This window comes from Benincasa hispida, chromosome 12, assembly GCF_009727055.1.
Source record: "Benincasa hispida cultivar B227 chromosome 12, ASM972705v1, whole genome shotgun sequence".
NCBI lineage: Eukaryota > Viridiplantae > Streptophyta > Magnoliopsida > Cucurbitales > Cucurbitaceae > Benincasa > Benincasa hispida.
The window spans coordinates 20,765,129-20,789,360 of NC_052360.1; the positions used below are offsets into that span (position 1 = coordinate 20,765,129).

Below are 24,232 nucleotides of genomic sequence, written 5' to 3' on the forward strand. Positions count from 1 at the left end.
TCTTGTAACAACTACAGAGTGGGCCGCATCCAATAGCGTTACCAGGATGAGATACCCAATTTCATCCATATACTTATTAGACCATTTAGGCTATATACTGTCAACTTGATCCTGTTTATGTCACTACATAAAGTTACAACATTCAGACTATAGCCAAGGATGCGTTTATTGGATAATGTTTAACAAGAATTGTGAGTTATAGAACATTCCCAACAATGGCAAGACATTTAAGCTTGCAAATCCAGGTACGATCTTTGAGGTTGAAGTAGAGGACGGGCAATACTTTAAGTACGTCTTCATGGGACTTAGTCCGTGGATCAGGGTTTTTTTTAATTGCATTCGCCCAGTAATCGTTGTTGATGGGACCCATTTGCACGAAAAATACAAAGGTGTGTTGTTAATAGCAACGTGTATTGATGGCAATAATAACATATATCCTATCGCCTTCAGTGTTGTAGACAGTGAGAACGATGCATCATGGACTTGGTTTATGACTCATTTGAAGGCTTCAATAGGAGACATTCCGAATTTAGTGATTATATATGATCGTCACATCTCAATTGCAAAAACTGTCTCAAGTATATTCCCTGATGCATTTCATGCCCTATGTATATACCATATTCAGAACAATTTGATTGACAAATTTAAGAGTAAGGACATAATCCCACACTTTTACCTAACGAAAAAAATTTATAGAATGTCTAAGTTTCAGATGTATTGGGTTAAGCTCTATAAATATCCTGGTGTGACGACCTATCTTGAGGAGATTGGATTACAACGGTGGGTAAGGGTTTACCAAGTCCATTGCAGGTATGACAAGATGACGACAAATATAGTAAAATGTTTCAATGGAATGTTGAAAGATGCATGAGAACTACCAATCACGAAGCTATTGGAGCATATCCGTGAGTGGCTACAAGGTTGGTTCTATGTCCGATGTACACATGCAATGCCATGCACAAACATTGTAACTGATTACGCAATGAGTATTCTTAAGGAATTGGAATTGATGTCTATAACATATTGTTTTTCCCCGGTCAACATGCATATAGTTAATGTGGACGATGGATATTTGGGGGGGAGGGGAGGAGGGGGAGCTGTTGGTTGATCTTCATTCATAGACATGTACTTGTATGAAGTTTAATTGCATTGATTTCTTGTGTTCTCATGCAATATCTGTAGTGACCCTGAGAAACATTAATGTTCAAACATTATGTGCAAAATGATTTTGCAATTGAGTGTGTGCTTGCTGCTTACGCCGAACCAATCTTCCCAGTTGGACATAGACAAAAATGAAGTTGAAGACCAGATTTTGAAGACTTTGAAATTCTATCACCACGAAAGGTAGCAAGTGTCCATTGACGTCAAACCGTTAGGATACCTTCTACTAGAAAGGAGCCATGTCAAATACATAGGTGTACACGATGTGGTCAGAGAGGACATAACAAAAAAACGTGCAAACAAGCATTAATAACACATGACACTGGCCCATCTAGGCTCAACGATATGTAATTTGTATGCCAAACACATAGTTATAAATGGGTGATCGTTTAGTTATTCATGGGCAATCGATTAGTTATTTGTATACAGTCACGTAGTTATTTGTGGGTGATTGCTTAGTTATTTGTGGGCGATCGCTTAGTTATTATGTGCGATCTTTTACTTCGATCTATGCAATAGCATAGTTATTTCTATGTGATGGCTTTATTATTTGTATGTGATTGCTTTATTATTTGTATGTGTTATTATAATTATTATGTGTGATCGTTTACTCAGATATATGTAATCGTTTAGTTAGTTTTGGGCGATTGCTTAGTTATTTATTTGCTTAGCTAAATGTACAGTGCAATTTGAAATCTATTACCATAAAAATTTATTTGCCTACAACTGGGCAACGTATTGTTTCCTATACAATGCCATATTAGTCTGTGTTAAGCTAGCCTTATCAATACTAGTTACACAATATTCCATAAATTTAGCACAAAAAACGCCACAGTCTAGAGACATGCCCTCTTGGAGGGTTACCTTCGATCTCTTCACTTCCCATTGTCCGTACTTTAACCTTTTATGTTGAATGTCAAATTGGATAGGAATCAACATCGAAGGTATTGCTCTGACCACAAGTTGAAGATAACTATCAACTATGTCGCTACCAATGTAGTTCGGCATAGAGTCAAATACAAAGATTGTGCACCTCTCCAGATCGATGGCAAGCATAAGCCAGTGTTGTTTGATGTTGATTGGCCTAAATACGAAGTCAACATCTGTCCATGTTGGCTTGTATTCTTCATATTGTCCAAGCACATAGTCAATGAAGAAGTGAGAGTCCGCTCAAAACCTCATGTGTGCTTTATGATCCAACCAACCTGCCACATTACCATCCTCCATTTCAAAACCTTCTGATCGGATCTTAGAAGCAATTCCCCCTGGCTTCATCAAAGCACTCTGGGAAAGGCAAGATGTAAATACACTGTTGAGTGAAGAGTAGTTTCAACAAATATGTAAAATTTCCTTACTGTGAAGCTCGAATCAAGCACCGTGAATCGGTACTTGCATAGGTCAAGTTTTGAGTGCAACTTCTGATGCATGTGCTGAAGGAAATCGATCACGAGGATTTCCAAGAGTAGCAGAAAGATCATTCCAAATTACAATCATGTATGAACTTTACAAACTACAGTCATAAATAGAAACATACGGTTATGCATTCATTACAGAAATTACAGCATGATACAACAAATAATCAATGAGAAATCTACACACATTTGTAAACTCATCGCCAAAGGTCCTTGATCACGAACGCTCGAACACAGCAACCTCGAATGCTCGTCCAATACGACCGCTACACTGCACGAACACCATGCATTCGAACTCAACGATCGCCTCGGTCCGAACACCCCAACATCATGAACAACCTCCAAAAAACCTCGACGGTGTTGAGTTGAGTTTGACACCACCAAGAAGGCTACCTTGGTATTCTTGGTGTGAGAATCCAGAGGGTGGGCTCTATGTGGACTTGGTTTAAGGCAGAAGACGGAGGAAACAACAATCGTGTAAACGATTGAGCAAGTGGGAGAAGATTGAACCTATCATATAGGTCAATGCCTAATCGTTTAGCAAAAGCTAAGCGATTGTCTAGCAAAATCTAAGCGATCGTTTAGCTCATCGCTTAGCTGCGTGTCTGTTGCCTATAAACACTACACGATCGTTTACCTTAGTCAAGTTGTCGCTTAGTAAATCCCATTTACTTGACAACTTCCGTGAGATTATTTTCCGAGAGAGAAAAATCTCAAAATAATTTTTCCAACATTGTAAAAACTTACTAAAATTAGGAAAATAATTTTCCTTTTATCTCACGGTTACCATGAATAACCTCTCACGCAATTGGTTATTAGAGAAAAATAATTAATTATCCAATAATTAATATTATTATAAATGATGACCAACTTATCATACTATATTTATAACCTATATTTTTAATATTTCATCTCATGAAACATATAAACCATAGCTCTTTTTCTATTCCATGGTACTTAATGTAAATCTCATTTACATTAATCCTCCACTAGATGTATCTCATACATCATATCATATATAATTGAATTACCTCTTGTCAATTTGAACATTTCAAATCAACACCAAGAACTGATCCTCAACTAAATCCATTGAGCTACCAAGAGGCCTTATGGACCTGTAGCTCGAAGCTTCAACAGTGCGTAAATAACTGACTCTTTAGTCACGGGATCCACCATCCGTTAACTATCAGGCACTTCACTAAAGACCAACAGTTGAACTCTTCTTACCACAGATATATTATGTGTCCATCTTAACCAATCAGCAGTACAACAACCCTTCACAGATCACTCGTAAGTATAGTTGGGCCAATAACCATTATGCCCCTGTAGTTACATCTAACTCATTAAGTACCACTGAGCCCTCTAATGAACATAAGTCAACTATGACTGAGTCCTCTCTTCCAAAGAGAAGTTGTGGCCACTATGTTCAAGTCCCGGAATCAGCCTTTAAGAGAGCAATCTCTCTACTTATCCCTGCTTCGGGAAAGGAGTGAATTCCATCTTGTGGATTGAATTCCCAGCTCCCAGATCAGACAAGTCCCCAAAAAGGTAGGTATATTGAGTTGCCAATCTGGCCAATCTGACCATTTAGGTGAGATGTAAGTCTTTAGTATCAACAACGTTATATATAGAATCTAGTGATTTCGTGGTCCGGTCTTATACAAATTCTTTGTATAGGACACCCTCGCTCGCACGTCACCACATGATTGGTCAGGATCTACCATCTACAGTAGTTTACAACACTTGCAAACCTCTACAAAGCGGGTCGTATCTGTAGTGTCACCAGGATCAGGTATCCCACCTTAATCCTTATACTACAGACCTATTTAGGTTATCACTTAAGGCATGATCCACTTGTATATTGTATACATGCTTAAGTTCACATAAGATAACCATGGAGCTTTGTTTATTGGATATGAGTAAATGCAAGAATGAAATAACATTTATTTTATTCATCAAACAATGTGTATCATTACAAACAACAAGACTCTTGGAGAATTAGGACACCAATCCCAACATGTGCATCAATATGAGATCCATAGTCTTGTCCAACAAAGAAAAATATAATTATAAATACTGTAAATTTTAAATGATCATGTTATCTTAGAGATCGTGTATAGAAATACTCACGTCTCCAAGTATCCATGTGTTTTGCTTAAGTGTTTTAAAGAAATCCTTGGTTCTAAAGGTATATACTATCATCCATTCCTTACTTTTGGTTTTAGGATGACTTTTCCATTTTTTGTATGCATTCCACATAACATCTGAGACTGGGAAGCATGGGTCATAGGAACTAATGGTCCTTATGGGGAAGTCAGGTACAGGGACCAAGGGGTTGGGATTGATAACACCAGTGGTCGGTTTCAATCCCATTACAGGTGGTTGAGCTTCTTGAGATTGGGGTTGAGAAGATTTTGAAGGTGAATGAGGTGGTTGAGGATCAATTGAATGAGGAGGTTGAGGATCACTAGAAAGAGAATCTCCCCTTTTCCCCCTTTTTCACATCTTCGGGTGTGAACTTGGTTGGTTTTTTCCTTTTTCGACGCCCGTGATCATTTTTATCCTATATTTAAATTATAATTCAGTGACAGTACAATGTTAAGATAACTAATTCATGCAATAGCCTTATCTTGACTTTAGTGGCATCTTTTTGAATTGAAGTCCCCACAACCTGGGCTGAATCCGAATCGAAATGGCCTCTAAGATTGAACGCTTGAGTGGGGAGTTCATGTATTTCTTCAGCAGTCTGATGAACTGGATGTTCATTGACAATTGGACCCTCCACTAGCTATTCATTGAAAATTAGACCTTCCACCGATTGTTCATTGACATGTTATATGCATTGGGTCTGAGGGGGATCTTCTCCATGTTCTTTGTGGGTATTGTTACCATCATCATTACTATCATCATGAGAAATTTCCTCATTATTATCCCTATCTTCATGATGAGTCCTTATATTATTACTATCCTGTACAAATCAAACGAAAATCCAAATGATCATTTAATAATCTTTAAAACTATCATTAGAAAATCCAAACGATCATTTAAGACTATTTAAATGGTCGTCTATATTTTCTAAACGATCATTTAAGAATATGTAAACGATCGCCTGGAAAATATAAGCGATCGTTTAGATTATCTAAATGATCGTTTAATAGTCCTAAATGATCGTCTATATTTTCTAAACGATCATCTAAGAATATGTAAACGATCGTTTAGAAAATGTAAGCAATCATTTAGATTATCTAAATGATCGTTTAATAATCCTAAACAACCGTCTATATTTTCTAAATGATCATTTACATAAACGATTGTTTAATAATCCTAAACAATCGTCTATATTTTCTAAACGATCATTTAAGAATATGTAAATGATCGTTTAGAAAATCTATGCGATCGTTTAAATTATCTAAATGATTATTTAATAATCCTAAACGATCATCTATATTTTCTAAACGATGATTTAAAAATATGTAAACGATCGCTTAGAAAATGTAAGCGATTGTTTAGATTATTTAAATGATCATTTAATAATCCCAAACCATCGTCTATATTTCCTAAACGATCGTTTAAGACTATCTAAACAATCATTTAGAAAATATAAGTGATTGTTTATCTAAACAATCTTATAAAATTACGTAAACAATTATTACCATTTGAGAATATTTAAATGATTGTACAGAAATACATACCTCATTCAGACGATGGACTATCATCTTAATTTTGTTCAGTTGTTGGCCCATCAGATGAAGTTAGACAATAAATGTAACTCCTATTTGACGGACCATGGTAGTCAAGTTTGGCAAATCTTTGCGAACTTCTTTAATTTTCTCCCTAAGGACCTTGTAGGATTTGGAATGACGATGTCTTGAGGACTTCTACTGCCTCTTGCCCTTCAGGGGGTTAGTCTGAACCGACATATGTGGTTCTAGGCTCTATACGTTGCACATTTATTGGTTGATCTACATAGGGTTCATGCTTTTCGTGCCCCCCTAAAGGAATCGTGAGTATCGATGGAGTGTTCAACCCCTTCGATCCTTCTTTCTCTAACGATATGAACCACATTAAGTCCTTCCAGTCGGTCCTCCTTGTACCTTAGCTCCTTTGTGCTAGGTACAAGTCTTGACACAATAATAGTTTGTACATAAACAATTGAGCAAGTCGAACTGCATGAAACTATAAACAAATGAGCAAGTCAGAAGCGATCAGTTACTTACTTTTTTTTTTTTTTGTAGGAAAACATTATTTCTTAATGATTGATAAGTTGGAGCACGAGAACTAGTCCATCTAAAAATTTTAAGAATTGCATCCTTGCTAACTTTGGTGGCCATGAACTTACTTGATGTGGATAAAATTTCGTAAGCCCAAACCTACGATATGGGTACTTTGTTATACGTACATAATACACAGATTCGATGTATATTAAAATGAATCAGAAAAAAATGTACATACCTGGAATGTAAGTGTGAATCCCTTTATACAGTAATATGAGGCACGATGATCATTCTGCTTTCTTTGAATCATATACCTCCTTCTTCCCATGCATGATAGTCTTCATGCTATTCAATGTACGTTTATAAAAAAGAGAAGGCCATTTGTAATGTACAAAGACTTCAAGGTCATTGACAATCCCAAATACATTCACATTGAATTGGGTTTTCTTGTCTTTTCCAATCATTACCGTTTCGATGAATAGTGCCAATACAACCTTGACAGCATCTTCGTCATTATTAAAATTGAACTTCTTGAATGCGGTCTTTACATCCTTGCAAGAACTCTTCTTTTTATTTGGGTCCTTCGGTCCAAGAATGAGTTCTCGCAGGCTTTCACCGCTTATTCCTCTTTCTATTGTTTCCCTGGTCGGCCACAACCTGGTTATCAGGTTAAAATTGTCTTGGGAGAATGTTACCTTCTTCCCTAGAATGTTGAATGATATAACGTTTAGGTTCACATCCGCTACCTCCCTAACAGAAAGTGGTGCAGAAGTTGTCCATTAAAAACAAGATCTATATCCAACAGTGGACCAAAGGCAGTTTTCCTATACAATCCCATCTATTCTTCTGTCAACTTATTCTTAATCGTATAGTTAGTTTTGTGGACTTGGCAAAATACTGTAGCAGGAAAATATTTTTCAGTAAGGACGTCCATCTTACTAATCTGACAAGCGTGCACACTACAACAATTTGTAAACAATTGCATAACAAAAATTAAATGACCGCATAACAGATATCTCAACGATCGTATACAAATATCTCAACAATCGCGTAACAGTTAGCTAAACGATCGCATAATAGATAGCTAAATGATCGCAATATAAACCTAAACGATCACACAATAAATATCTAAACAATCACATAACAGTTAGCTAAACGATCGCAGAACAGATAGCTAAACTATCGCACAATATAAACTTAAACTATCACACAATAAATATCTATAGGATCACGTAATAGATAGCTAAACGATCGCATAACAGATAGCTAAACAATTGCACGATATAAACCTAAACGATCACACAACAAATATCTAAACGATCGAGTAATAGTTAACTAGACGATCGCATAACAGATAGCTAAACAATCACACGATATAAACCCAAACGATCACACAATAAATATATAAACGATCGCGTACAGATAACTAAACGATCGCACGATATAAACCTAAACAATCACACAATAAATATCTAAACGATGGCTTAGTATTCTCTATTCGATCGCTTAGTAATCTCTATCTGATCGTTTAGTAATCTCTATCTGATCGCCTAGTAATATCTAAACGCTCGATTAATATTCTCTAAACACTCACTTAGTATTCTCTATCAGCCTACGAGGAGTGCTCGACTAAAGTTTAGAGAGAAAACGGGAGCAAATTCGAGAGAAAATTCTTCGAAGAGAAATCTTTGAGAAGGAAATGAAGGAAATGACCTATTCGTAGAGGCGCGCGGATATCAAACGATCTGAAGTTTTTAAAAAAATTTGGGGTAATTTTGAAATTTTGCATGGACAAAATTTCATTGGTAGTTTTTTTTTTTTTTTTTTTTTGCGTCATTTTGTGAAATTTTCTAGATTTATTTCTCTTTATTATTTCTTTTTCTTTTAATATAAATGGAAAAAGAATATAAAGGATATTGTTTTTTAAAATAACTCTAGAGTATAGTTACAGAAACATTTCAGTTCTATCTAAGATGACAAAGTCGAGAATAAGTGATTTCAAATCATTTGAGTTCCAAACAAAAATATGAATTTGAAATCATTTTTTTAAATCTCAAAATTTGAAATCATTCTATCTAAAATGACAAAGTCGAGAATAAGTACAAAGAGCAAGAAAATGAATTATTTTCGAAACGATTAAATCGTTAAAATATATAGTTCCAATAATACCTTAGGCTTTTTTTCTCTCTCTCTATATATTTATAGTTCCAATAATACGTTAGATGAATTACTATTCAAATTTCGAAAAACAATAATATATTTTTAAGAACTATTTTTTATGTCCCAATTAGTTTTTTTTTTTTTTTTTTTTTTTTTTTTTTTTTTTATTTTAAACTAAGTCTATAAATACCCCTCTCACATTTAAATCTTTTACTTTGTTATTTATTTTTGATCAATATTTTCAAAAACTAAGTCAAAATTTGAAAATTTAAAAAAATAATTTTTAAAAACTTGTTTTGTTTTTAGAATTTGGTTTATAATATTGTAGGAAGAAAGATGTCATTGATAAAATTGAGAGAAAATAAGTTTGATTTTTGAAAACCAAAATCCAAAAACAAAATAGTTACAATCAAAACTTAGAATGGATGTTTAAAAAACTCCTCAAAATAAGAGCATATAACAGATAAATCAATTGATAAAAATAGTATTTTAAACTTAATATTCAAAAATCAAATGATTATCAAATGAGAGTATAAATGAAAGGAGTGGCACAAAGTGTCGCTTCGGGAAACATGGGTATTGAAAATCTTAAAAACCCGTGGGTTCCCAATTTTAAAAGAATTCCTGCCAAGATGACGGATCCTGCCGTAGGTGCCTCTACATGAGCTTCGAGTAACCAAATATGAACTGGTACCATAGGCATTTTGACGGCGAAAGAGGCGAAAGAAGCAATCCATAGAAAGATTTGGCGCCGCTCACATTCAAAATCTATTTAAGGTTTATACACTTTTAATATCTTAAAACTGATTTTTACTTTTCCTATTTGCCCTCCATTTAAACAAATGACTGTTATACCCTCCCATTCCCTTCATATTTAGTGATTAATTATTAGGCTCCAATTTAAATGATTAACTCTCACCATTTCATAACTTTCGTAATTGTTACAATCACGTGTATTTATAACTTCTTCAGACTTCGACTCTCTTCTCAATCATAAAAAGACAAGATTCAATTTTTAGGCCCCAACGATAACAAGTTTAAATTCAAGAATGTTTACCAAACAAATTTTTACTGTAGATTAACTTTTCTCAAAGTAAATATTATGTTGTTTGTATTTGTTTTTAATTAAAAAAACTAAAAATTTTTATCTAGGCATGCTTCATTTTTCATTTATCCTCCAATAATTTTATGGGTGTTCCCACTTTAAGTTTTGATTCCTTTATAATTTTCAACAAATGAATCTTCTTTGATCCCATTGAGTTGTGTTCATTTGACAAATTCATTCATTTTTAGTTATTCTCAACTTAGCCAATCATTTGATATATGTATAATGCGATCTAAAACACATCTCTACTAAAGATAAATAATAATAATAATAAAATCAATTATTACAAGATATGCTTGATATATGAACCATTTGTTTTTTTAAAAAAGTATACACATCTTTTAAATTCATTTATTAGAAATTATTTACATAAAATTTATTTTCTTTGATAGAGACTTTGATAGAGACGAATAGATATTAGAAGTCTATCCATATCTATCTACAATAAAAACTAATAGAAGATAGAAACTAATAGAAACCTATCAATATCTCTCAATGTTTTTTTTTTTTACTATTTTTATAAATAGTTTGACTTTTTTTATTCCTGTAAAAACTTTCCTATTAATAATTTTTAAAAGTTCCAACTTTATGGTAATTAGATACCAATAGGCCATTTTAGCACTACTTCACTGTTAAGATATCTAGCCTTCTCATTGTTTACCAAATGAAAACACCGTTAAAAAAATTTATTCTAAAAACTTTTTTTTTTCAAACCTTCATTTTTTATTTAATATAATGCATAATAGTAATTAAAAAGAGAAGAAGTTTTCACAAATAGAAAAAATGTCAAACTATTTACAGAAATAGAAAAAAAATATATTGATAGGAAGACTTCTATCACTTTCTATCACTAATAAACTTCTATCACTTTTTATTATTAATAAACTTCTATCAATATCTATCAAAGAAAATTAAAATTTTACTAATAATTTCTCTTTATTTTTCTATTTTTTAAAATCTCCCTAAAAATGCAACATTTTTTTTTGGTAATCTTATTTTCAGTAAAAAAACGAGTTTAATGTAATTAAAAAAAAAATGATAAATTATGGAAACAAGAAACAACCCTTCAACTTACAAGATTAGCCTCGTTAGTTTCATTTATTCTCCTATTGTTTTAAAATTTTTGTTTTAACCTTTAAACACACTTCTTTAAATCGTCTAAGAATAGTTAGTTACACATTTGTTAGTTGTTCCTCGTTTTTAAAATGAGAATCCGACTTGTCAGTTGACTTATAAATTTTGGTGATTAAGGGAAAAAAAATATATATATATAAACTACTATTAATTGTTCTTTTGTTTTAACCCCCAAAAAATTACCAAAAACAACGAACTGTTCTTTACTTCCCTTCTTGTCCTTCTTTCTCATGATCAATCGGCAAAATATTAGGTTTAAGTATTTGGTAAATCTCAAGGAATAGCACCAACCCATCCCTTTGTATAATCAGAGAGAGAGAACACAGTTATACAAAAAACCAATATCAATAAATGAACGGAATTGAAAGTGTCGTCTACAAACTCCTTAAATGGTTAAGAGTTAAAATGAAACTTTTGAAACGATGGAAGTATATAATTGAAACCATGCTCAAGTTGGCCAAATTTTCAAGATTTACTGTTTACAAGTTCGTTCTAATTTTTTAACAGCCATAGCTTGAAAACTTGGTAGCCATATCGATAATAGTACATCTCCTATCCTTCTGTCTAGTGTCTATCATATCTTCCCACAACTCTTTGTGCAAATTTATGTGTTCTCTACATTTTATCCTTGAATTTTGGCATCTGCATCTCCATTACTAGAGATTCCAGAGAATTCAGATGCCAAATTCAGATTCCTCAAAGTTCAATAAGATTCATACGCTTGTAAATTAACCTATATATCGTCCTTTTTCTTTGCAACTACAGTTCATTCGCCAGGCGGCAGAACCAGCGGACTAGTTATACAATTAATCATGAAATATATAGATGAAAAGAGGTAGAGATAGTACCTAAAAATACCATCTTGGCCTTACTTCCTCTTCCTCTTCTGTCAAATCACGGTACTGATACCATTCTGATCCAGCTTTACCAACAGGCATGGGAGGCCTAACGAAAATCTCTACTGGTTTAGGGACATGGACAGCCAACTCGAGCTTATTGACCGATGATTCTAAATCAGGCGGATTATATGGAAGTGATTTCTTTCGTTCAACAGTGATCCATCCCAAGCCTGATATAGCCACATCACAAGCAGGCCTGTAGAAAATGCAAGGAGAAATAAGTTCTTATTTCCTGAGATGCACCTACTAGCCAGCCAGATTACATCAACCAAATCACATCCAGAATAACAATGGGGAGAGAACTAAGGTTATTTTACAAAAGAACATAACCTGCAAGAGTTTTATCACACCTTTGCTCGTCTTGAAAATTTATCTTCAATTGACGCACTGTTTCGAGTCCTCTCCAATCATCCCTTATTTGTTTTCCAGATGGAGGTGTTAGTGAAATCCCAAGTTCTTTCTGTCAAATTGTAAAAGAAAACCTCCAATTACCAATAGGTTAAAATAAAAAGTGGGAAACAGTCCCCTGAATACATAGCAATGTAGCATTCGATCTTCAATCATCAAATCTATGAGTTGTTCGCCAAGATTATTTTCTGAATATAAGATGGCTATAAAGGTCAAATGCATGTTTTTATAGACCAATCACCATCAATTGTGCTTTTAAGTACAAAACAGTAGGTGGAGGAGGTAAAAATAATCTGTTTGTTTGGATTGGACAAGGGTGAAATGAGAAAATAGAAGTGATCCGACTAACCGCACATAAATAACACCAAGTAAGTTTTTCGAAAACTTCTCCTTTCAAGACCATGTTCAAGTCAGCAGGCCTTCATTTTCCCAGATTGCTAGCAGACTACTTCTCGGATCAGATCTCCTCAGTTTAATTTAATTTTGAGCCTCTATTGTATTGTTTGTTTTGCTTTGTCTAATTTTGACTTATGTTAAAACCGTGTAATCTTGTAACTCGTTTGTACGGGTTGAATCTTAGTCTTGATTTTATTGCACTTGAGGACAAATTATATGAAAATGATGTGGGTACTAAGGGGTGTCAACCTAGTTGAGATGCTTTGGTGCGCCTGATCTATAGGTCTTTTAGCTCTTTGTATAATTCTCTTGTACTTTGAGCATTAATCTCATTTCATTAATATTAATGAAGAGGCTTGTTTCCATTTCAAAAAAATAAAAAATAAAAAAATAACTACACGTAAATAGAAACTAGAAAGGTACATTACAATTTTAGTCCTTCCTGAACTTCAAAAAGTGTTAATATGTCTCTAAACTTTCAATTTTATATTTCATGGGTCAATGACATATTAAACATTTTTTGTAAATTGATGCATCTATTAAACATAAACTTTGAATTTTGTATCTAGGTTTTTGTTTTAAAAAATGTCAAATAGGTTACAAGACCTATTAGGCACAAATTGAAAGCTTAGGAGCCTATTACACTATAAAATTTAGAGACCTATTAGATATAAATTGACAGTAATCTATTAAAAACTTTTACATTGTGGGACCTATTAGACACAAACTTGAAAATTCAAAACGAAACTGGTAACTTAACCTTAAAGTATTCATCTGATGCATAATCTTCTGTTGATTACCACCCAACATTAAGAAAATTCAGAAAAACGAGTCTATAATTACAAAAAGCATTTTCATTACCTCATAAAATTCATCTGCTTTTTCAGTAGGAACCACGCGGATCTGCAATCCTTTTGGACCATAAAATGTCAAACACATTTCTGGTTGAACCTGTTAACAACAATGACATGCTAAATCCAAAACAAAGTACCATTTCTAACAAGTTCTAATAACTGAAATAAAGACCTTCAATAAATCTACTCTCACGAGACCTCCCCAAAATATAGAAAACCCATTCAACCCACTGGATAAGTCCTTGCTTCCCATCTCATTGTCAGTTAGAAGTTGATGAACCTGACATAGAAAAAGGTCAAGGTTGAAAGCAAGAGCCAAGCAATGTAAACGTTATAGAACTTAAGTCTGCATACTTGGAAATTTTGACCCCTGAGCCGACTTTGAGGAGCCAGGGCAGGAAGATCTTCTGAATGAACAACCGCAGCTAGCCTGTGGTGGAGATGGACTCCAGGCGTGTCATATAATTTCTGTATATGAAAATATGCTAATCACTTCCCTAGAATGAATAAGTTTCTCCTTTCATAGAAATTGGAATCACTGGTTAGGCAAACAGAACAGAAAATATGTTGGATAATATATATATACACACACATATGGGTTCATAAGGAACTTCACATACAAAAACACATACCCCTCCTCCTAAGAAAGCATCAATTTGTATTGGACCTAAAGTAGTTCCAGGAACAGCAGATTGTATGGGTCTGTACTTTTGAGCTGCTGCAGCAACTGGATCCCTTTCAGCCATCTTCTCTGCCATCAACAGTTAGTTTAGGAAGTTGATTGTGGCCATCCATAGTATCTAATCGATTAGAGAACTGCAGCGATCAAACTACCAGAAAAGAGCGGTCTAAAAAGTGGAAACATGCATTCTTTATACTTTACTTTTTATTGAAAACTTAGAGGTGACAAATATTTTCCCATATGATCAATTGACTACTTCATGTAATGATCCCCCACTCTGTCAGTGTCAACGTTGTCTATAACATTTGACCAATATCGTCATGAATGGGAGTAAGAGAAACCATGATAAAAATAACTTATAACAGCTTTTTCTCCAAACATGAAAAGGTTGACAACAATATAATGACACAATGACAATAATGATGATAATGACAACCATGACAAAAATGATGATGATGCTAAGGATTATGCAATCAATGATAATATGGTATCATTTGATAGAGGATCAACTGACAGACATCATGCAGATTCCCAGAAAAGCATCGTTGAGCTCTTTTATTATGCTCAACTCCTGGCAAGAGTATAAGTTTGAATTTCATTACGTTTTAAGATGATCCAAGGGGAACACGTAGGACAGAGGAATTTCAAGAGTCATTTGGGCCTCCACATACTACCTAAAAACATTCTTCACCTTCCTAAAGCTCTTATTCCTCGGCAATGCCAATTTCTTGAATATCGCAAGAATGAAATTACGTGGAGCACCACTATCATTGGAATTTAGAACCACCACTTCCTATTGCTTAATGCTTCCCTTAATCTTTCATCATGGGGTGGATTGATTTCTATTCATCAAATTTAATGGACAACTCTATTATATTATCACCTTCCCACATACCCCCTGGATTAGTACTGGATTGTTGTGGTATAAAATGACATAGTTGCTTATAGGACTACTATTGCAAGCAATTATGGGAGCTTTGTTTCCCTTTCCCTTTTCTTTTTTTCCTTTCATTTTTTTTTTAATGAGAAACAGATATTTGATTGATATGATGAAATACAGCCCTGAACAAGAAGAGCACAGGTTAAAAAAACACCTCCAGTGTTTCAAAATGTCATTTAATCTATAATCGGTAAGAGAAGTGAAGAAACATTAACATCAACCAAGAGCCTTTACAAAATTATTTTCTAAGGTTCTACCAAATGGTAGAATTTATTGTTGAAAGTCCTGTTGTTCCTCTCCTTTTATGTGAGGTTTTCTTTTATATCTTTGGTTGTTCTCTAGGTTAAAGGCTTGTCAATTTTTAATTAATCTCAAATTAGATCATTTGTAATTTTGTGAATAATTTGAGAAATGAAATAGCAATTTGTGATTGGTCCAAATTTCTCACTCAACAGTTGTCCTATTCAAAGTTTGACATATGCTCAGCATCCTTCAATGATGGTCAGAATGCTATATAGATGACAAAAGGAACTTGTACTCACTCAGTAAAGCATTGATGAAAGCAGACTTCCCAACATTAGCTGAGCCCTACATGCATATCAAATGAAAATCAAGTCTCATTAATCATATTAACATATTATCTAAAAGACAGACGATAACATGTACTAAAAAAAAAATTTAAGAAATGGGGAGAAAAATATAGAAAAGCTATTTGCTATGTCATCTTCAAATCCTAAGAGAAGAGGTCGTCCAGGCAGCCACAATTGGTGATAAAATTTAATTAAGAAGAAAATTTGGAAAGATAGTGCAAAAATATTAGATGTAAGAAGAATCGAGAAGAAAAAGGAAACTTGCAGGACTTGAGAACAATGGGGCCTGATCTGGCTTTTATGCATAGTATGCCATGTTTTTGGTTTTACATGTAATTAGTGGCATATGATTCAATCAGTGTCATTATTATTAAGAACAAATCTCAAATTTCATACTTTTAGGTGACATTTTTTTCTCCTATTTAGTATGAATAAATATTCAGTTAAATATTCAATTATCTTTGTTTATATATTAATTATTTATCAATTTATGAGTGCATATTATCACTATCTATTAAAAATAAATGGAAGATAAATGGCATATGTATTGTAACAACTATTTTGTTTAAATTTAATAGTATACTAACCAGAATGTACACATCCCGCCCCTGCACCAGAAAAATTAAATCTAAGGTTCAGTATAGTAATAAAATAGAAACAATATCTTCTCATCAAAATTATTAAAAAAAAAAAGTAACAAAAACAAAAACAAAAACAAAAAAACAAAAAAAGAAGAAACAAAACAAAACTGATACAGAGACAGCATTTTACACAAAATGAAGATGAGCAGAAGTTGAGGACATAACTCAAATATGCAATTAGTAAAGAAGGGAAAAAGTTCATAGGAAATAATAAGAGATTTGCTTTGAAACTTAATAACCATGTGGATATAGAACTTGTGACTGGATCATTAAGATTTTAGTGCTGATATAACGAACACCATTAGACTTCATAAAGGCTAAAACTTCCATGATCTTTGTAAATATTGCATGAGGCCAATAATTACACCATATCAAAATAGTTGGCAGGTGGATTTGTAAGATTTATCAAAGTGAAAGTGAAAAAACCTTTTTCTCCTTTTGAATATCTGCTACAACTCCAGCTACACCAACCAAAGACTTTGAGCTCGTCAGATGGACACTCAGAACACTACAAAATTTAGACAATGCTTCACAATTTAGAAGTCCAACCAGGAACTTTAGATTACAAAGATCATGCTCTTGCTCTCACTGAACAATAAATCACATCAATTAAAATTTGTGAACGCTTTAATTAATATAAGATGGATTCTTGCCTCAGGATTATTCCACAAAAGAATGCTCCATACTTTCAAAATGATGTAGATGGAAAGACATTCCACAAGGCCAAAAGGAATCCAACTTACCTAAGCTTCTTTTTGGTAGTAGCCTCCACAACCCAATCCCCAATACAGTTCAGATCAGTCCCCTTGGGAAGGAGATCAACCTACACAAATCTTTATTAGTCCAAAGCACAAGAAGAAAGTTATTCAATATTTATCAATATCATAAGACCAACAAAAAAGTTCAAAAGATCACCTTAGTGACCACCAGTATTATCGGATTTGCACCAGCAAGATCACGCACGCGTGCCAAAAAACTGCCATTGAAGTCAACTATGTCAACCTATAACTCATTGCCAGAAAAAGAGGGAGGAACCTCGTATTACGCTCAGCAACTGCAAATATCTCAACTTCACTTCAGGGTAAAGCAAAAAAGACAGACAGCCTAGGCTTACCAATTTCACAATCAAAGCCTTCTCATAACGTAAGTGAGAGAGCTTTTCTCGAAGCTCCTCAGCTGAGATGAATTGCTTTCCCCCAGAATAACCTCCATTTCCACCTACAGCAGTTATCATGTGACCATGAGACAAAAGTCGGCACCTCCCACAGATAACTCTTCTAAGTTGGTGATGCTTTTTTTTCTGCCCATAAACAGACATCAAACAAATGTAATTCAAGAGCATACCAACACTACAAGACTATGTAATGTAACAGTATTTTCAATTTTAAAAAATGCGGTCTAGACAAGTCATATCATACATTTCCACCCATAAACAGACATCAAACAAATGTAATTCAAGAGCATGCCAACACTATAAGACCATGAAATGTAACGGTATTATCAATTTTAAAAAATGCAGTCTAGACAAGTCATATCATACAAGCCTATCCCCTCAAATTCAAACCAATACCAAAAATCCAGTAAGAGAAATGACACAGTTCCTAATTATATCTTATCCAATAGTTATACAGTAACCTCCAGAAAGCCACAGAATGAAATCTAAACCCTCACTACCAGGTCCAAAAACTGAAAAAACATAACACATCAGTTTTTCCCGATCATGAATACACAGAATTACACAAATAATTTCAAGTTTTTTTTTTTTAAAAAAAAATCACTATCCAAGTACAAGTACGTACTAATTCGTAGGTTTCCGGTTCCACATAGCCCGGAGCATCCAATTCCAAAGTCTGCAACGGAGCACCACAGCCATAACAAGCAGCAACCGCCAAAGAAACCTTCAAAGCCTTATCCTTCTTTCTTTTCCGATTCTTTTTGTTTTCTTTGTGCACAAACTTGGCAGCTTCGACAGAGTGATGGCGTTCCAGGAATCGGTCGCCTCGGGTGGGCGCGGCGGCGCCAATGCCGTCGATTTCGGGTGGGTCGACGGTGGGAGGTTTTTTGTAGGAGGTTTCGAGTGAGAATTGGGAGACTGTGCGGGATGAAGTTGAGGGAGTTTTGAGGGATTTAGAAGTGGAGAAGGAAGTGGTAAAGATAGAAGGAAGTGAAGGGAAGAAAGTGGTGGAGAAGGGCGCGACCGCCATTGATGAACTTTGGTGTAAACTCTCAGATTGGCCTCGCCGGAGATAGAGGCTGTGGGTTTGGCTTGGACACGTGGGATAGAGAGTGCTAAATAAATGGGAGAGTATTGTTTTTTCTTTTGATCCTGGATAAATTATATTATAAGTTCTTTTTTAGGAGAAATTATTTTATAAGTTTAGTCTTTGAGGGTTTTTTTTGTTTTTTAATTTGTATAAATTAATTTTGTTTCCTTTGGGGAAAAAGTTTATAGAATAATAAATTTGATTATAAGAGTTCACGGGAGATATTATTGTGGTTGAATGTATAGGAGTATCAGAGTTTGTGATCCCTACTTTGGGAGTTGAGATCGATTGGCTTGACTTTTTCTTTTCTTATGATCATTGAATAAGATAGTTTTTGAATTATTAAACTACTTCGATAGAATTGAGAAAATTTATCCCAACTAAGACGATTTTGAATGAGATTCTTCTATTGATTTTTAATGGAGATTCAATACTTTTACCACATCAACCGATCTCAAAATAAAGTAGTTGATGGTTTTGCTCATTGGGTCAGAATGAGACCAGTTCTCGTGTATGGTCGAGAATTTAACATTTGTGGGTGATAACTCTTGTCGATGGGATGAGGCACTATTACACAATTTTTATTTTTTTATGCATTTCTTCCTATAAAAAAATTTGTCTAATAACATCGTGAGTTTTCAATTTCGAGGCTAATAAATTATCACATGAGTCCTCACACTTTCAATCTTTTGTCTAGTTGATTATTAGATTTTCGATTTTGTCAAATAGATTTTTGACCTATTTGACATTTTATACGAATTCATGAATATAATTATTAGACATAGAATTTAAAATTTAAAATTTTTTTGAATATCAAAAAATAATAATCATTATGTGTCTAATAAACTAGTTAATTTTAAAAAATTTCAAATAGATTAGAGTTCTCCTATTCATGAATTCTCTTTGAAAAAACCATAATTACGAGATCTTGAGACAAAATTGAAGGTTCAAAGGTTTAATAGACATTTTAAAAATTTGGCGAAATATAAGAGGTAAAATTTGCTTCCATAAGCTAACTTAAACAAGATCATTGCTTTAAGAAGTTTTTTTTTTTTTTTTTTTTTTTCAAATTCAAAATCCTATTATACACAAATTTAAAAGTTCAAATACTATGCTTGTAATTTAACTTTTTCCCAACCAAATTGTTTAAAATATTTTGAAATTTAAGATTGGTTATATTGTGACCTTTAAACTTAGTTCATGCATACTCCAGAACAATTTATGGTTATGGTTAAAACGAGGGAACTTAACATTTTTAGTAGAGTTGCAAGTTAAACAACTACAGGACTTTAAAAATTTATGCTCTATTTGTATTAGGATTCAACCGAAGTGATTTCAAAATCAAGGACTTTAAAAGATGGGAATGATTTTAAATCCTTATATTGTCCATGTAATTTCTTATCTTAATCAAAGCATTTGTGAAAGACATAAATGCACAAAATCAAGAGATTTTGAGACGATAATTGACATTTAAAGAATGCATATACAATATGATCGTGATCGTCTATTCAACTTTCAAATCAATTGAAAGTGAATGAATATCTTTCTCCTCTCCTTCGTGTTTTTACCATGTTAATATCTTCTTTTATCATGTTGTTGTTGCAATTAATTACATTACAAAAACAAAGCAAAAAATCAATGACATTTCTTTTCATAGTCCAAGAAAAATAAGTTCAAACCTAACGTACTAAATTTGGTTATACATGCTATCAAGTCATCTTAATTCTCATGGTCTTAATCATCTACAATACATAAATATATACATGCGTATATAGGTAGGGATAACCACAGTGTGACAGTTACAATTCATAATTTTCATTTGAAAATTATTCATGTTTGGTGTCCATGTAAATCTACAACCTACTTGTCACTTTACCTATAAATAGTGACATTTGGTGGATCTTAAAATCACACATACATTGGTGAGAATTTCACTTCCATTAATTTTCATATTATCCAATTTCATGATTTTGGTTATTTTATGTTTTTAGTTATTCTATTTTATAATTTTAGTTTTTATTTATTTATTTATTATTATTATATAAAAATATTATTATATTATATTTTTTACATCTGTATTCCCGTTGTACTCCACAATTTCATAACATAAATTAGATGTTATTTTGCATATTTAGTACATATTAAATTTCTAATATAAATATAATATTTTGTGATAGTATTGCCATGACAAACCTTACAAAATTGGAATTTGTAGCATTTGATATCAATGGTAATAATTATTTGTCATTAGTGCTTGAAGCCATAAAAATATGATCATCAGCAAACAAATTTTTTTTCAAAAGCTCGTCGTAAATGGATGGGCTTGAGGCTCCAAAATTTAAAATTAATATGTTAGAGAAAACATTTTTCTACATTTCGGATATGCTCCTGCAGTAGCAATATTGAGAGAAATATTTTAAAAGTATTTTGTACTCATCTGATGTCTTATCGTGGCTAAATGAAATTCAGCCAACTAGAGCAACAACATTCCCTGAAGAATGTTGTAAATTTTAAATCGTGGATGAAAAGTCATGAATCTTGACCAGTAGGAACAACAACATTCCTGAATACTATGAATTTTAATAATCGTGGTCATGGTTGAGGTCACGACTATGACAGAAGAAGAAATAATTATTATTTTAGTACTAGTTGTTCTAATCATTCAAATTTCAAAAGAACTACACAAATGATGATCACAAAGGAAAAGCTCACAAGATAAAAGTTCAAAAAATGTTGAAAATAAATGCTTCTGATGCAGAATGGCATTGGTCATGTAATGTCAAAACATTTATTTGACCTCTATCAAGCCTCTCTGAAGGAAAAATGAGAAAAATGTGGAAGCAAATTTTACATATTAGGATAATGACATATTTGACCCATCCCATATGAAAAATTTGAATGTGGCGGACTTCTTTGAATCACCTAAAGAGAAAATCGGCAGAATTGATGGAACATCAAGTGTTTCCTTTGACTTTCAAAATATCTAGACTTAATATTGTTTTTTTCTTTTTCATCTCCATGTTTTCTTTCTTCTCTCAATAGATGTTAACCTTTGCATATTCCAAATGTTGTTTGTCTTATTATAATTATTTTCTTTTAATGAAAAAACATGGATCATTTTCATATGTTGGGTGTTTCAAAAATGAGTAAAGAAGATCTATGTCTGGCAGACAGTGCAACTATACATGTAGTACTTACAAGTTAAAAAATATTTTTCCAAACTGACAATGTTGGAAGCAAAAGTCAATATAATATCAAGTTCTGCAAACCTAATTGAAGGATTTGGAAAAACAAATTTTATTTTGTTTAGAGGAACAAAATTTACAATTGACAATGCATTGTTCTCTAGTCAATCAAAGAGAAATCTTCTAAGTTTTAAAGATACACGTTGCAATAGTTATCATATTGAGATTAATAGTAAGAATAATGTGGAATATCTATATATCATATCCACTGTCTCAAATGAAAAACGTATATTTGCCTATTTTATCTTCTGGATTGTAGTGTACTCATATACGAGTAATTGAAACATATGCAATAATGAACAAGAAGTTCATGAATCCTGACATATTTACAATTTGGCATGACCAATTGGGTCATCCAGGATCTATAATGATGAGAATAATTATTGAGAATTCAAATGGACACCCATTGAAGAATCAAAATATTCTTCAATCTAATGAATTATCATATGATGCTTGCTCTCAAGGAAAATTGATAATTAGACCATCACCAGCTACAGTGGGGACTGTATCACCTACGTTTTTAGAACGAATTCATGGTGATATATGTGGACCCATTAACCCACCAAGTGGACCATTTAGATATTTTATGGTATTAATAGATGCATCCAGCAGATTGTCAAACATGTGCTTATTATCAAGTCGAAATCTTGCATTTGCAAGATTACTTGTCAGATAATTAAGTTAAGAGCACAATTTTCTAATTATACAATTAAGACCATTCATCTTGATAATGCTGATGATTTTACATCCCAAGCTTTTGGTAATTATTGTATGTCAATTGTAAGTGTTGAACATCCTGTAGCTCATGTTCATACACAAAATGATTTAACAGAATCACTTATAAAACATTTGCAATTAATTGCAAGACCATTCGAGAGCTAAGTTTCCTTCATCTAAGAATTAATTGCCTACTTTATCTTCTGGTTTGTAGCTTATCATAAGTACTCGACATTACAATTAGCTTATGGTCATGGGCCAAATATTTTCCATCTAAGAATTTTTGGATGTCCAATATATGTTCCAATTGCTCCACCACAATACACTAAGATGAATCCTCAGATAAGGTTAGGAATATATGTTAGATATGATTTCCCATCAATTATTAAATATCTTGATCCCCTGACGGATGATGTATTTACTACACGATTTGTTGATTATCATTTTAATTAGACAAATTTTTCAACATTAAGGGGAGGAATTAAGAAGTTGGAAAAAAAATTACATGGAATACATCGTTATTGTCTCATTTAGATCCCTGTATAGATCAATGTGAACTTGAAATTTAGAAAATAATTCATTTACAAAATATGGCAAATCAATTACTAGATACATTTATAAATGCAAAGAAAGTAACTAAGTCACATATACCAACTACAAATGTTCCATAAAAAATTGATATCCCAACACAACAAGTTGTCACTAATGAGTCTGGAACACGTCATAAGTGTGGTAGACCAATGAGTTCCAAAAATAAAAATCCTCGAAAACAAAAAATGATTAATAATGAAAAGAACTTGGTTGAAAATGTAAATACCCATAAAGAAATCCTCGACATGATTAGTGAGAAAGGCGAAATACCTAAAGATAATAATGAAGCTTCAATAAACTATGTCATGACAAGAAAAAGATGAAATCGAACTAATGTAATTATTGACAACATTTTTGCATATAATGTTGCTCTTGATATTATATCTGAAAATAAGGATCTTGAACCAAAATCTGTTGAAGAATATCGACATAGAAAAGATTGGTTTAAGTGGAAAGAAGCAATCGAGGTAGAACTAAACTCACTTTCACAACATCAGGTTTTTAGACCTGTAGGCTGAACACTAGAAGGTGTTAAACCTGTAGGATACAAATGGGTATTTGTGAGGAAAAAAAATAAAAATAATGAGGTCATAAAATATAAAGCAAGACTAGTTGCACAAGATTTTTCACAAAGATCTGGTATTGATTTTGAGGAGACGTAGTATCCCTTGGTGGATGCAATTACATTAAGATATTTAATTTGCTTGACTATATATAAAAGACTGAATATGTATCTTATGGATGTAGTCACAACATATTTATATGGATCTCTTGATAACGATATTTATATGAGAATCCCAAAAAGATTTAACGTTCTTG

The 24,232-nt window shown here is 33.0% G+C and overlaps 2 protein-coding genes across 3 annotated transcripts; both read right to left on the reverse strand.

Annotated features, from left to right (window-relative positions):
• Positions 1–1,881: 1,881 nt before the first annotated feature.
• On the reverse strand, positions 1,882–7,625 carry LOC120067442. Its single transcript, XM_039019004.1, has 6 exons — positions 7,534–7,625; positions 7,102–7,444; positions 5,463–5,541; positions 5,245–5,357; positions 2,367–2,445; positions 1,882–2,285 (listed from the first exon to the last, which is right to left on the reverse strand). The coding sequence occupies exons 1-6, from the start codon at positions 7,623–7,625 to the stop codon at positions 1,882–1,884; spliced, it is 1,110 nt and encodes a 369-aa protein (XP_038874932.1).
• Positions 7,626–11,592: 3,967 nt separating this feature from the next.
• LOC120068223 (NO-associated protein 1, chloroplastic/mitochondrial) lies at positions 11,593–18,911 on the reverse strand. 2 transcript variants are annotated; one of them, XM_039019935.1, is made up of 13 exons: positions 18,396–18,909; positions 17,711–17,896; positions 17,512–17,598; positions 17,340–17,419; positions 17,023–17,104; positions 16,543–16,563; positions 15,908–15,953; positions 14,376–14,494; positions 14,098–14,211; positions 13,916–14,023; positions 13,751–13,840; positions 12,436–12,545; positions 11,593–12,281 (listed from the first exon to the last, which is right to left on the reverse strand). In XM_039019935.1, exons 1-13 carry the CDS (start codon positions 18,798–18,800, stop codon positions 12,035–12,037), a joined length of 1,695 nt encoding a protein of 564 aa, XP_038875863.1. In that variant the 5' UTR covers positions 18,801–18,909; the 3' UTR covers positions 11,593–12,034. The 2 variants fall into 2 exon arrangements, with proteins under 2 accessions (XP_038875863.1, XP_038875864.1); XM_039019936.1 differs by having other exon boundaries at positions 12,052–12,281; positions 12,416–12,545; positions 18,396–18,911.
• Positions 18,912–24,232: the final 5,321 nt, after the last annotated feature.